A 12,992-nucleotide genomic window follows, 5' to 3' on the forward strand; every position below is an offset into this window, starting at 1 on the left:
CCGAGCCTTTGCAAAATAGGCTCGGCGCGCGCAGGGACAGGTTTTCGGGGTTACGCGCATAACCCTTTGAAAATCTGCCCCTATGTGAAATGGCTGCGGTGAAAAGAAACTAGTTTTAAAGTCTAACCTGTGCATTAATCGCATATGCTATTAAATCTTCATCCCTCAGCTGGATTAGCCTGCTTAGTTTCTTCATGTCAACTTTTCCCCCCTTTTCAGTTGGGTTCCTCCAGGCTTCTCTGTGGTAAGGACTTGCTTTCTCTCTCAGGTTCTTTCCTTCCTTGCAGTTGTCCTTAATCACAGGTGCTACCTCTGAGGTCAGTTGTCCCGTCCCCTCTGATTCTCAGGATAGCCATCATGATTAAGAATAAGAAATGTTGCATATATTGGAGAGACCCGGTATATGTGAACATGCATTTTATCCAGAAAAATACTCTCTACGTGTGCCTCCAGGAGTGGGTTGGGAAGCAGTACTCTAGAACTTAATAAGGGCTTTCTCTTTTATTTTAATGTCTTCAGCACATGGTGATGCTCATTGCCTATGATTTGAGTTAGTGGTCATCTCCATGGTAATTCGATCCCGTTACCCAGTGGCTAACATCTGACTGATTTTTGTAGATAGTATTTTAAATGAATAACAAAATGAGTTTGTGTGTTAATAGTTGTGGTCATTCTTGGGCTTATCATAGAAAAGCTTAAATTGTGAATTGTGGTGATATTAAGAATGCCTTTTTCTTCTTTAAAGTGCTGCCGTTTTATATGGGTGGTTTAATAGGATAGTTTAGTGTGAAGAATTAAAATGGGACCATGTAAAATGAGTAGCTGTGCTTCGCTTTGACTCTGCCTTCAGTGCAGTGTGTGTATGTAACTAGATTTAAATAAAAGGGGGTCAACAAAAAGGTTGTAGGTGATGCTTATTTATTGGACTTCTGGACATTTATAACTAGCTTTGGAGAGCTATGCTCCCTTAAGTCCGTGCCTATTGAACTGAAGGTTTGTTTAGTTTATATATTTAGCTCAGGCCTTTTCATTGGTAGCTCAAGGAGAGTTACGTTCAGGTACTGCAGTTGCCTCAGGTGCACACTGGAGGGTATTGTGACTTGGCCAAGGTCACATGGAGGGTTGGTGAAATTTGAACCCTGGCTTCCCTGTTGCTCAACCTCCTGTCCTAACCATCAGGCTGCTCTCTACCCCATGCTGCCTGAATATCTAGAAGTAAACTATAACCACCTCACCATGGTAATGCAGCCTCTAATTTACTTGCATAGTCAGGCAACAATGTGCTTGCTTTTTGTTTTGACCTGATAAAGAGTGTAGGTCTTGAAAGCAAGTCATCACCACAGCAAGTTAGTCTATCAGTCACATTCAACTTGTTAACCTTTTATTGCTGTCTATCCCAGTGTACGAATGAGAGAACTGCACTGGTTCATTCAGGATAAATATTGCATTCTGGTAGTTTTAAAGCCCAACAACTTTGCTGCTTTGATTGGGTTTCCAGCTCAGGCATCTCCTGCCCATCCAAGACTTCCAGTGCCACGAGCTTTTGTTGGCAGCTACTGAGACTTTTCTCTGACACCCCCTCCCCCTCCTACCATGAGAAGTGTGGGCCATGTGTTTCTCATTGAAGCCTGGTGCTCTCTGGCCAGCCAGTAAGTGTTGCTATTGTGCAGTGGTCAGGGCTGGGAAAACCAGAGAAAGGCGGGCCGAGGAGCACGAGCTGACTCAGCAGCAGAGCGCACTGTCATGCAGAAGAGCCCTCGGGCCAGCCCCAAAAGGACATGTAAAAGTTTTTCCCTGTACGTACCAGGATCAGTCCAGACTGCTGGGTTATGCCTCCCTTCCAGCAGATGGAGTCAGAGAAAACTGAAAAGGCACCCCCATACATACCGGTGTGCCACCTGTGTCCCTTTCAGTATCTCTCTGACTCCAGCAGAGGCATGACCTGTCAAAATTTTCAAATTTCATGTATTTGACATGACCAGGTTTGGTTATTGATATTTTGTCTAACTTTTGACTAGATCAATTTAAAAAATAAAAAAAAGACAAAGACACTTAAGATTTTCTCTCTAAGGCAGTACTGATGGTAAAATATTTAAGGTTGATTTAAAAACCTGGCTTTTTAAATGCGCATATTTGGAAAATGATCAAACTCCACATGGCTAGTTACAGGTATTAAAACAAATGCTCCAAAACTTCAATTTTAAAGGCAGAGCTAACTTTTATGTTTTATGAGTGTGATATTTTATGTATGTTTTTATTATTTTGTTTTAACTTTACCCTTGAATACCACACTGAGGAATAGCAATCTATAACTTAATTTCTACTTGTACAGCTAAAATACTTTTACGTGCTTTTAATTAATTTTAGCTGTCATCGTTTATTGAACTGATTTATTGTATTATTTCTAATATGTATATTGTAAACCACTGTGAAGGCTAACGCCAATACGGCGGTATAAAAAAACCTAATAAACTGTAAACTGTCAGAGCTCCGGATGTAGATTCTTTTGGCAGCAGTGTGCTTCGAGCGGGACTCTCTGGGTCCCACCCCATTTAGGGCAGCTTGGATACATCCCAGCAGTCTGGACTGATCTTGGTACGTACAGGGAAAGGAAAATTGGTTCTTAGCTGCTAATTTTCGTTCCTGTAGTACCATGGATCAGTCCAGACGCCCACCCAACAAGATTTAATTTCATCCAGTAGAGTCCGCTCGTCGGTATTTCTCTTTTCCATTCGCAGATATTGATGTTTCTACAGACAACACTCCTACAGTTTATTCATTCATAGTTTTTTGTTCTTGTTAAAAAAAAAAACAAAAACAAAAAAAAACAAAAAACTGTTAATCTCAATCTGTTTTAATAAGGCAGGTTGCTTTACTTGATCTAGTCATTTATTTATTTATTTATTTTAAGTTTTTCTATACCGGCATTCGCGATAAATATCGCATTATGTCGGTTTACAATTAACAAGTGGATAGGGAACAAAGTCAAAAAATAACATTTAGTAATAAATAATAATAATAATAGTAGTAAAAAACATAAAACAAGCGAAGGCTAAGTTAATAACCAATGAGCAAAGGCTCATTGGTTATTGACTTCTTTCTGCTTTGATATTGATTATACTGAAGGGGACGCAGGTGGCACACCGGTATGTATGGGGGTGCCTTTTCAGTTTTCTCTGACTCCATCTGCTGGAAGGGAGGCATAACCCAGCAGTCTGGACTGATCCATGGTACTATAGGAACAAAAATTAGCAGGTAAGAACCAATTTTCCTATATCTTAACAGAATATAATAGAATAAAATGCTCTTAGCACCCAGTTAGACCATGTGTAAGTGCCCAGTTTGACTCTTCACTGCACAAAGTAGTGCTCACAGAGTTTGTTGCGTCTTTGTGTGTAGGCCGTGCTGGACGGGTTTCTAAGGGATACTGCTATAGGCTTGTTTCCAAGGCCTTCTGGAGGAACTTCATACCAGAGAATGTGATACCGGAGATGCTGGTAAATAACTAGTTCTATAGTAAATGTTTGCATGGATTTTGTTTATAAAGTCATCTGTATGTTCCTCTGTGTAATGCAGAATTTTATTGGTACTAATCATGGCGAAAACTGGATACTTCTCGATTTATATAAGTGACCATACAGATGGGCACCAATTGCAGGAGATGGACTCCCTTTTTTTTTTTTTTTATTCATTTAAATTAACATAAAGTATAAACTTGTAAAAGAAAAATAAACAAAGCAACCAGGACATGATGTTCAATCCAAAACAGCATTAAGAAAAAGTGAGGGTCGATTTTGTTAAGAGACCACAAAATGAAAGGGGAAGGTCCAGAAATCTAGGGGGGAAAAAAGACCCAGGTAATTTCTTCCAAGTGGACATTAACTCCCAAATTATAAATGCAGTTTGCTTCCACTAAATCAAACCCAATTTAGCACTTTAAGAACCAGAGGGCCAGTCTCTAAGAGAATCAGTGAAACAATAAAGCTATGCAGGCATAAAAAATAAACTTCTCCGTGGATAACAGCATTGAGCATTTGCAAGGAAATTTAAGAAAAGACCAGCCTCCAGAGTCAGGACCTCGTTCCACGTAAAGTTTTCCTTCTCTCTTGGTTTGCTCTTCAAAGATCAGGAAATATTCACACTTTAAAGCCCTCAAACAATTCCTAAGCACGTCAGAGGAAAACTCTTAAGAACCGAGCTTCGGCCTTGTAAAGGAGCAAATGTCATTAGTAAGGTGGACCTGTGTGCCTTGTCTACCACGGATGTTTTCAGAATTGCAGAAATGTCCAAGGCTGCCCCTTCCTGATAGGTAATTCTGACCCCTGTCTCTCTTCCAACCAGTAAATAAAAGGTTTTATGCATAAGAGGCATTGCTCCCTGCGAGGTGCCAAGCACATCTTGCTTGTAGGATTTAAGAAACTTGGCAGGTGATGTGATATGGAAACAATTGGGAAGTTAAACGCACGTAGATTCAGCCTTCTCACCGCATTTTCTAAGTTTTCCAGTGTTTGTACAAGAATGGAACATTGTTGTTCAAGAGTAGTTTGGACAGACTGTAAATAATCCATAGTTGGTTTTAAAGCTGCAGTCTGTTCAGCCTAGGCCCCCCAGTAGAACTTCTTGAGATTGAATCCGGCATAAATGTTAACAGCCAGAGGATTAGTACTCAGTCTAATCGCCGGAACCCCAACAAGTGTTCCAAGGCTGCTGTAGAACGAGAAACTCCAGGACTCATCACTTCCCACACCGTTTCCATTGTCCACATGCTGCGAGCTCCAGGTTCCACTCCCCGGGTGTTATGGAAACCCCCCCTCCCCCCCCTCCCCCATGCATCCATCTGGACCAGCACCATCAAGATCCAGAGCCCTGATTGGTGAGGCCACCATGGGGAATGCTGTGCAAATCTTCTTCGTCCGCCTCAAGTCGATGCACTGCTCCCTCAGCAACACCAGCAGCGAGGTCGTCGCCCAACAAAGGGAGAGGCTGAAGAAACTCTGTAATCACCACCTGGTGCATCGGGGTGGACTGAGGGCATGTAGGGGGGGGGGGACCCCTTGAAATCTTTCCTTCCACGTTACCATAGTAGGACATGGAAAAAGGAGAAAAGCATCAGGCGATATTGGAGCACTCAACAGCAATATTGTGGCACCATCTTGGCTTTCCCCACTGGAGACTTATTTGAAGTGATTTATCTAGCCATAAAATATTCTTAGCTTTGGGCATGAAAATGCAACTTTGGTAGGTAGTTTTGCAACAAAACATACTGAACTTGCATCCATGTGTTAATTACATAACAATAGCAATGCTACCAGCTGAAGCCTGGTATGTGGAATGTGCTCTGCAGCCCTTGTGAAACCTAACTGTAATGTGCAGGACTGGTTTTGTCTGTCGCGATCACTACGACTGCATTAGGCCCTGATGTGCCGGGAGGGGCAGGGGCACAGCAGTTCGATTTATAGTCTCCAGTGCAACCTGCCATCGCATCTGCCCACACCACTGTTTTGCTGCCCTGTTCTTTAGCAGGAATGGACCAGCAGGGTTGCCTCTCTGAGTGGAAGAGCTGAAACGCAGTGCAAGGGGAGATTTTCTATTTGGCAAAAAACTGGGGAGAGGAATTTTAATTTTTTTTTTTTTTTTGTTGTTGTGTGGGTTGTAATTATACATTTTTCTGCCACAAAATGTGTGTGCTGGGGGGAGGGACTTCCAAATCTGGTGTTGTACTGAGCCCGAAAATCTCTTAAACCGGGGCCTGCCATACCATTCAACTTCCTGAGAAGAGGAACAGTCTTGTGCTCCTTTCATGCCGGTGACCGGCCAAAGAGGATGTTGAGGCGCTGTAATAACCCAATTTCATCCATGGAAGACCTGGCATTGCCTTCCTATGGGGTGAAAAATGGATTGTGCTGAATGCTGTGGTGGCTTCCTGGTGCATTTTGTATGAGACGGGACCCAGGAGGAGAAGCCTTAAGGGCCAATGCATAGAATTGAAAGTCAGCATTTGAACTTCAAGAAATTTTTGGTTAAAAAAAAAAAAACCAAACCTGAAATGTAATTTACTTTATATTTAATTCAATGTTGTATAGAGACTGTTTTTTTTTCTCTCTTCTTTTTTTTTTTTTTTAAAGAAACTGAAAAACATGAAGGTGCGTATCTTGTTGTGAAATTGGTATATTCTCACTGAATTTTTACGTTTCAGCGTTGCCCATTGGGAAGTATAATCTTGAAAGTGAAACTTCTGGACATGGGAGAGCCAAGAGCTTTGTTAGCCACAGCCCTCTCCCCTCCCAACTGTAGCGACATTGAGCGTACCATCCTCCTGCTGAAAGAGGTAGGGCGTTTGATCTTTCAGGAAGCTGCCACTGCTTGACGTTTATTCAGTAAAATCTCCTTACTGGTCACGCGCATCGATGCAGGCCGTCAACCGAAATTTGTACGTCTGTTTTATAATTTGTGGTGGTGAGGGCTCGTGGGTTCCATCCTTCCTGTAATTCAAGCACGCCAAGGGAAGAACATGCTGTGTTATCTCGTAGTGGCTTAAATGTAATTGTATTTGGTTCTTGAAAATACAAATAGCTCTATATGATTAGGAAACAGCAAAAAACACGTGGGAACTGTGCTGGGAAGATAGCTGCAGTCCCATTTGCAAGTGTCAGGAGATCTGATTGTATGAAGGCACATCACGTGAGCTTTTTTTTTTTTTTTTTTTTTTGGAGTTGAAGGCAGGTTGTGCCTCTACGTCCGTATATTTGCCACTGGACATCTGACAGGAGGTTTAGTTATTCGTCAGGCTGTTGCTTCAGCAATATTGTTTTTCACCATGAGTGGCATGTTCACCCTGATTGGTATTATTATTATTTATTATTTTTAATATACCGAGTTTCATGATAGGAATCACATCAACCCGGTTTACAATTAACAATGTGAGTAAAGGCAGAGAGTAACAAAGTAAAGAACATTTCCCAATTCAACATCAAATATAGTATGAAACTTAAAAAATATTATAACAATATTCAGGATGTGAGAAAGTTACAATAAACAAGGAAAAATAACTAGGATATGAAAGGGGAGGAAATTGAAGTTTTGTGTGTGTAAATACATACATTTGACTGGTGCTGGTTTAAACAAGGTTCCCTGTACGTACCAGGATCAGTCCAGACCGCTGGGTTGTCTCCCTTCCAGCAGATGGAGTCAGAGAACAAACTGAAAGACACCCCCTCTTATACTGGTGTGTCATCTGCGATCCTTCAGTATTTCTCTGACTCTAGCAGATGAGACAGACCCTGCGGTCCTGATCCTTATTTGTAGGATTCTTATCTGTAAGGCAAAGGGTCTCTTTAAGAGAGTCATTGCCTCTGGCTAAATCGAGCTTCTTTAACCCCCCCCCCCCCCCCCCCCCAAAAACGAGTAGGTTTGTTTCTTCTTTGGAGGTTGAGAGCGGCTTTAGTCCTCCTGAGGCTTCTGCCTTGGTAGAGGTGCGGCGGGGGAGGAATTCCCCGAGAGCAGAGTGCCCGGAGCTGCTACTGACCCAGTGAGTTGGGGGATTAACCGGTGGGACGGTCGCTCCCCCTAGCGCCCTGAGAAGAGAAAATTCCTCAGGTGCCTTTGCTGTGCTGTGCCGCAACTGTTTTGGGAAACGGCTGTTTACCTGTGCATCGCTTTACCGGGGCTCCGGAGGGGCAGATTTTTGTCGTTTTTGGGCCAGTGCTGTTTGTTCTGTGCACTGGCATGCTACGGGGCTCCGTCTGTTCTGCTTGCGGGGAGCCGGTGCTCCAGCTCTCCCGTGGCGGTCTCTGCATTCGATGCTTCCCTGGGGGTGAAGGCCCATCGGGGGGGAGGAGGCTCCGGAGCTCCTTCAGAAAGTGATCGGGCTGCGAGGGGAAGACCTCCCTCCCGCCGACCTCGGGCAGCCTTTGCCGCGTCCAGTGTGGGAACGGCGGCAATTTTACAGGCACCACGCGGCTCTGCAGGGATAGATGTAGGGGGAGGGGACCTTCCTTCCCCACGTTCCCCACTGACCTTGAGCCCTGTCAGGCCTAGGAATCCTTTGTCTGGCCCCTCTCCTGATTCGGACCCTCCCCCGGGGGAGCCTTAAAGGGCCAGGCTTCATTTTCCTCTAAATTTGTGTTATTGATGCACAAAGCCTTTCTGGAGGCTGAAGCAGAGTTGCAGGCTTCGGAGCCTCTGCAAGCTAGGGTTGCTAGACTTCTGGAAGGGGGTCAGCTGCGCCCAGAGGAGGGGCAGACCAGATCATCCCGGACTGCTCTATAGACCCTGCTGGCAATCCTCCCAATCTTCTTACGCAGGACCCTCTCATGGGGACTTTGGACAGGGATGTTGATGAGTCCACCCCTGTCGAGGGGGATGATCAGAGGGTATTCAGATTGTTCCAGAAGGAGGAACTGGATCACCTAATTCCCTGCGTTCTGGCAGAGCTTGATATTGAGGCGCCACAGCCGAGCGCTGAAGCTACCAGAGGGGACCCAGTTCTCGCGGGACTTAAGGCTCCCTATGCTGCATTTCCTTTTCATCCAATGCTGCTGCAGCTTGTGACCCGGGAATGGGAAGCTCCCAAGGCTACTCTTCGGGTGGGGCGAGCTATAGAAAAGCTCTACCCATTACCAGACAAATCCTTGGCCGTCCTTAGGGTTGCTAAGGCAGACGCGGCCGTCTCGGCTATCACCAAGTGCATGACCATCCCAGTTGCAGGTGCGACCGCTTTGAAGGATATTCAGGACCGGAGGCTGGAAGTTCTCCTCAAATGGATTTTTGAGGTCTCTATGCTTTGCGTTTGAGCGGCGGTGTGCAGTAGCCTTATGTAAAGAGCAACCCTTAGATGAGTAGTACAGCTGCTCACCTCGCAGGAGCTGCCTCCGGCAGAGGTGGAACAAGCGGATCGCTTGGAGTCAGCGGTGGCTTACACCGCGGATGCCTTGTACAATCACCTTCGGGCATCTTCGCATAATATGGCTTTGGCGGTCTCAGTGAGAAGGCTTCTGTGGTTCCGCAACTGGTCGGCGGATGTTTCCTTCAAGACCCAGTTGGGGCAATCTTCCTTTTAAAGGCAAATTTTTGTTCGGGGATGAGCTGGAGGCCCTTAAGTCCCTTGGGGACAATAAGGTGTACAGGTTGCCAGAAGATAAACCAAGGGCTCCCAGGTTTTTCAGATCAGCTTGTCCACACTATCGAGGGCAGCGCAAGCTTCGGCGGTCCAGAGCCCCGGCATTCAATTCGCGTCGGTCATAGACGAGGTCGCACACTTGGCCTCATTCCTTTCATGGACGCAGGCCTCCCCGCGACGGTGGTCCTCAGGGGTCTTCCAGGGCAAGTCCTCCCAATGAAGGTGTCCAGGCCCACTCCTCTGTTCGGTGATAGGCGGCCGCCTGTCTTTTTCTCTAGGAGTGGGTCAAGATTACGTCAGACCAGTGGGTGCTAAGCATTATTGAACACGGCTATGCTTTGGATTTTGCATGCCCATTGCGAGAACTGTTTGTCATGTCGCCCTGCGGGGCCTGCGCCAAATGGACGGCATTACTTCAAACTCTGCGCCAGTTGAAAGAGCTAGGGGCCATTGTCCCAGTCCCACCGGAGGAATGCAGGACCGGCAGATACTCCATTTATTTCGTGGTGCCCAAGAAGGAAGGCTCATTCCGTCCAATATTGGATCTGAAGAAGGTAAACAAGGCGCTCCAGGTCCCTCGTTTTGCATGGAAACTCTCCGCTCTGTCATTGCGGCCGTCCACTCCAGAGAATTATTTGGCTTCTTTGGATCTGACAGAAGCATATTTTCACATAGGGATCTGCGAACAGTATCTGCGGTTTCTCCGGTTCATGATTTTGCGTGAGCACTATCAGTTTCAGGCGCTCCTGTTCGGGTTGGCAACGGTGCCCCGCGTTTTCACCAGTCATGGTGGTCGTAGCTGCGGCCCTCAGGAGGGAAGGAATCTTGGTGCATCCCTACCTGGATGATTGGCTCATCCTCACGAAGTCTGAGGAGCTTTGTCGGAAGGCAGTTCACTCCGTGGTGTCCAGGCTACAGTCCCTTGGTTGGGTAGTCAATTTTGCCAAAAGTCAATTAGTTCCTTCCCAGATACTGAACTTCTTGGGGGCTCATTTTGACACGTCGATTGGCAAAGTGTTTCTCATGCAGGAGCAAAGCGACAAGTTGATGGCTCAGATACGGCGGAGGCTGTCCCTACCACTGCCCCGAGTTTGGGATTACTTGCAGGTGGTTGGTTCTATGGCGTCTACTCTGGAGTTAGTCCCTTGGGCTTTTGCTCATATGCGGCCCTTGCAGAGGGTGTTACTATCTCGATGGGACCCGAAATCTGAGGAGTTCCAAGTCAAGTCTACCACTCAAGGATCCAGCCAAGTCCAGTCTCCAGTGGTGGTTGATTCCGGCCCACGTGCAGCGCAGGATGGACCTGGAGGAGCCTCAGTGGGTGGTTATGACTACGGACGCCAGTCTCTCCGGATGGGGAGCAGTTTATCAATCGCAGGCAGCGCAGGGTTGTTGGACAGGGCATCAGGCTCAGTGGTCCATAAATCGCTTGGAGACCAGGGCGGTTCGGCTGGCGTTGTGAAGTTTCCTTCCCCTAGTGAGCTGTCGTTCGGTGTGTTTCGGACAATGCGACACCGGTGTCTTACATCAATTGTCAGGGCGGAACCAGAATTCGTCCGATAGTGTTGGAGGCAGATCGCTTGATGCGCTGGGCGGAGCGCCATCTGGTGCGGTTCGCAGCTTCCCACATAGCTGGCATCAACATTCAGGCGGATTTAGTTAGCAGCTAGATCCTGGGGAGTGGGAACTGTCCGGCGAAGCGATGCGTCTTGTGACTCATCGGTAGGGGATACCTTGCTTCAATTTGATTGCCACTCAGAGAAATGTCAAGGCGGCTCAGTTCTTCAGTTGCAGAAGGGAGCACGGGGCAGAAGGTGTCGACGCTCTGGTCCTGCCATGGCCTCGCGACATTCTCTTGTACGTCTTTCCTCCATGGCCATTGGTGGGCAAGGTATTGCGAAGGATAGAGAGGCACACCAGCTCAGTCATACTTGTGGCTCTGGGGTGGCCCTAGCGGCCGTGGTTCGTGGACCTGATCAATCTAGCAGTGGACTGTCCTCTTCGTCTTGGTCATCTACCGAATCTTCTGCGGCAGGGTCCAGTATTTTTCGATAAGGTGGATCGCTTTTGTCTAGCGGCTTGGCTTATGAGAGGCGACAGTTGAGGAAGAAGGGTTATACGGATTTGGTTATTTCCACCCTATTGAGGGCACGGAAGGCATCTACATCGCTCACCTATGAGTCTGGAAAGTTTTCGATTATTGGTGTGGCAGTTTGAATGTGTCCCCGCGTCACGCCTCAGTTGTCCATATTCTAGCTTTCTTGCAGGAGGGCCTGAAGAAGGATTTGGCGTGCAGCTCCCTCGGGGTTCAGGTAGCGGCCCTGGGGGTGTTTGCGGGGCAAGATTGACGGAACATCCCTGGCGTCGCATCCAGATGTGGCGCGTTTTCTGAGAGGGGCAAAGCATCTGAATCCTCCGGTTCGTCTGGTATGTCCTTCTTGGAGTTTAAATCTAGTTCTCCGGGGCCTATGTGGTCTACCTTTTGAGCCTGTTAAACAGGCCACCTTGAAGGATTTGACGTTAAAGACAATCTACTTAGTAGCTATCACATCAGCTCTGCGTATCTCGGAGCTTCAAGCTTTGTCATATAGGGAGCCTTTTCTGCGGATTCTGGGTATCTCTTCGAATGGTGTCCCCCCCCTTTTTTTTTTTTTTCTTCTTCCGAAGGTCGTGTCAGAGTTTCATTTGAATCAGACTGTGGAGTTGCCTGCCTCCACGGATTTGGATAGGGATTCGCCACAGGCTCGTGACCTGCGACGATTGGATGTGTGACAGATTCTTCTGAGCTATCTGGAAGTGACGAATGCGTTTCGTTTGTCTGATCATCTGTTCATCTTATGGAGTGGTCCTAAGAGAGGACATAGGGCCTCCAAAGCCACTATTGCCCGATGGTTGGTTGAAGGAAGCAATAGCCTCGACATATGCCTTGGCCGTGAAGTGCTGGAAGGTTTAAAAAGCACATTCCATTCAGTCTCAAGACTGCATTTTGGGCTGAAAGTCACTGTTTCGCCGCAGGAGATTTGTAGAGCAGCTACTTGGAAGTCACTACAACACTTTTTTGCTAAGCATTACCGTTGGATGTCCGTTCTCTGGATGGCGACAGTTTTGGCAGTAGCGTTCTTCGAACGGGACTTTCCAGGTCCCACCCCATTTAGGGCAGCTTGGGTACATCTCAGCAGTCTGAACTGATCCTGGTACGTACAGGGAAAGGAAAATTGGGTTCTCACCTGCTAATTTTCATTCCTGTAGTACCATGGATCAGTCCAGGCGCCTGCCCTTGTCATCTGGAGAGTCCGTTCGGTATCATTTTTTCCTTTTTTATTCTGCAGAATATTTTCAGTGAGCAGCCTGTACATTTACTTAGGGGAAGTACTCCCTCCATATACATAAGCTCTGGAACTTAAAACAGTTTCTTCATTACGTGGTTTGATTATAGCCATTGGTTCTTGTGTTGTAGTTATGATCTGTTTCATTCTGCTATGGTATGGATTATACTGAAGGATCGCAGGTGACACCAGTATAAGAGGGGGGTGTCTTTCAGTTTGTTCTCTGACTCCATCTGCTGGAAGGGAGACACAACCCAGCGGTCTGGACTGATCCATGGTACTACAGGAATGAAAATTAGCAGGTGAGAACCCAATTTTCCTTTAGCTTTAAGCCTTCCTGACTTGCTGTAACTTAGAGCTCATGTTCTGTGTAGGTAGGAGCCCTGGCAGTGAGCAGAAATGGTCGGGGTGACAATCCCTATGACGGAGAGCTAACATTCCTCGGAAGAGTGCTGGCACAATTACCCGTGGATCTGCAGCTCGGTAAACTGATTGTCTTAGGACATGTCTTTGGATGCCTGGAGGAATGCCTCATCATAGGTAAAGTG

General features: G+C 46.6%; 1 protein-coding gene across 2 annotated transcripts in view; it reads left to right on the top strand.

The window, feature by feature from the left end:
- The window catches only part of TDRD9 (tudor domain containing 9), a 292,409-nt gene that overhangs the window by 121,424 nt on the left and 157,993 nt on the right, over nucleotides 1-12,992 (top strand). For both annotated transcript variants that reach the window (XM_029598050.1, XM_029598051.1), the window contains exons 14-16: nucleotides 3,400-3,497; nucleotides 6,197-6,328; nucleotides 12,819-12,984. In XM_029598050.1, coding sequence (XP_029453910.1) covers nucleotides 3,400-3,497; nucleotides 6,197-6,328; nucleotides 12,819-12,984 — 396 coding nt within the window. The remainder of the gene's footprint in view (nucleotides 1-3,399; nucleotides 3,498-6,196; nucleotides 6,329-12,818; nucleotides 12,985-12,992) is intronic.

Source organism: Rhinatrema bivittatum, chromosome 4 (genome assembly GCF_901001135.1).
Source record: "Rhinatrema bivittatum chromosome 4, aRhiBiv1.1, whole genome shotgun sequence".
NCBI classification, from domain to species: Eukaryota; Metazoa; Chordata; class Amphibia; order Gymnophiona; family Rhinatrematidae; genus Rhinatrema; species Rhinatrema bivittatum.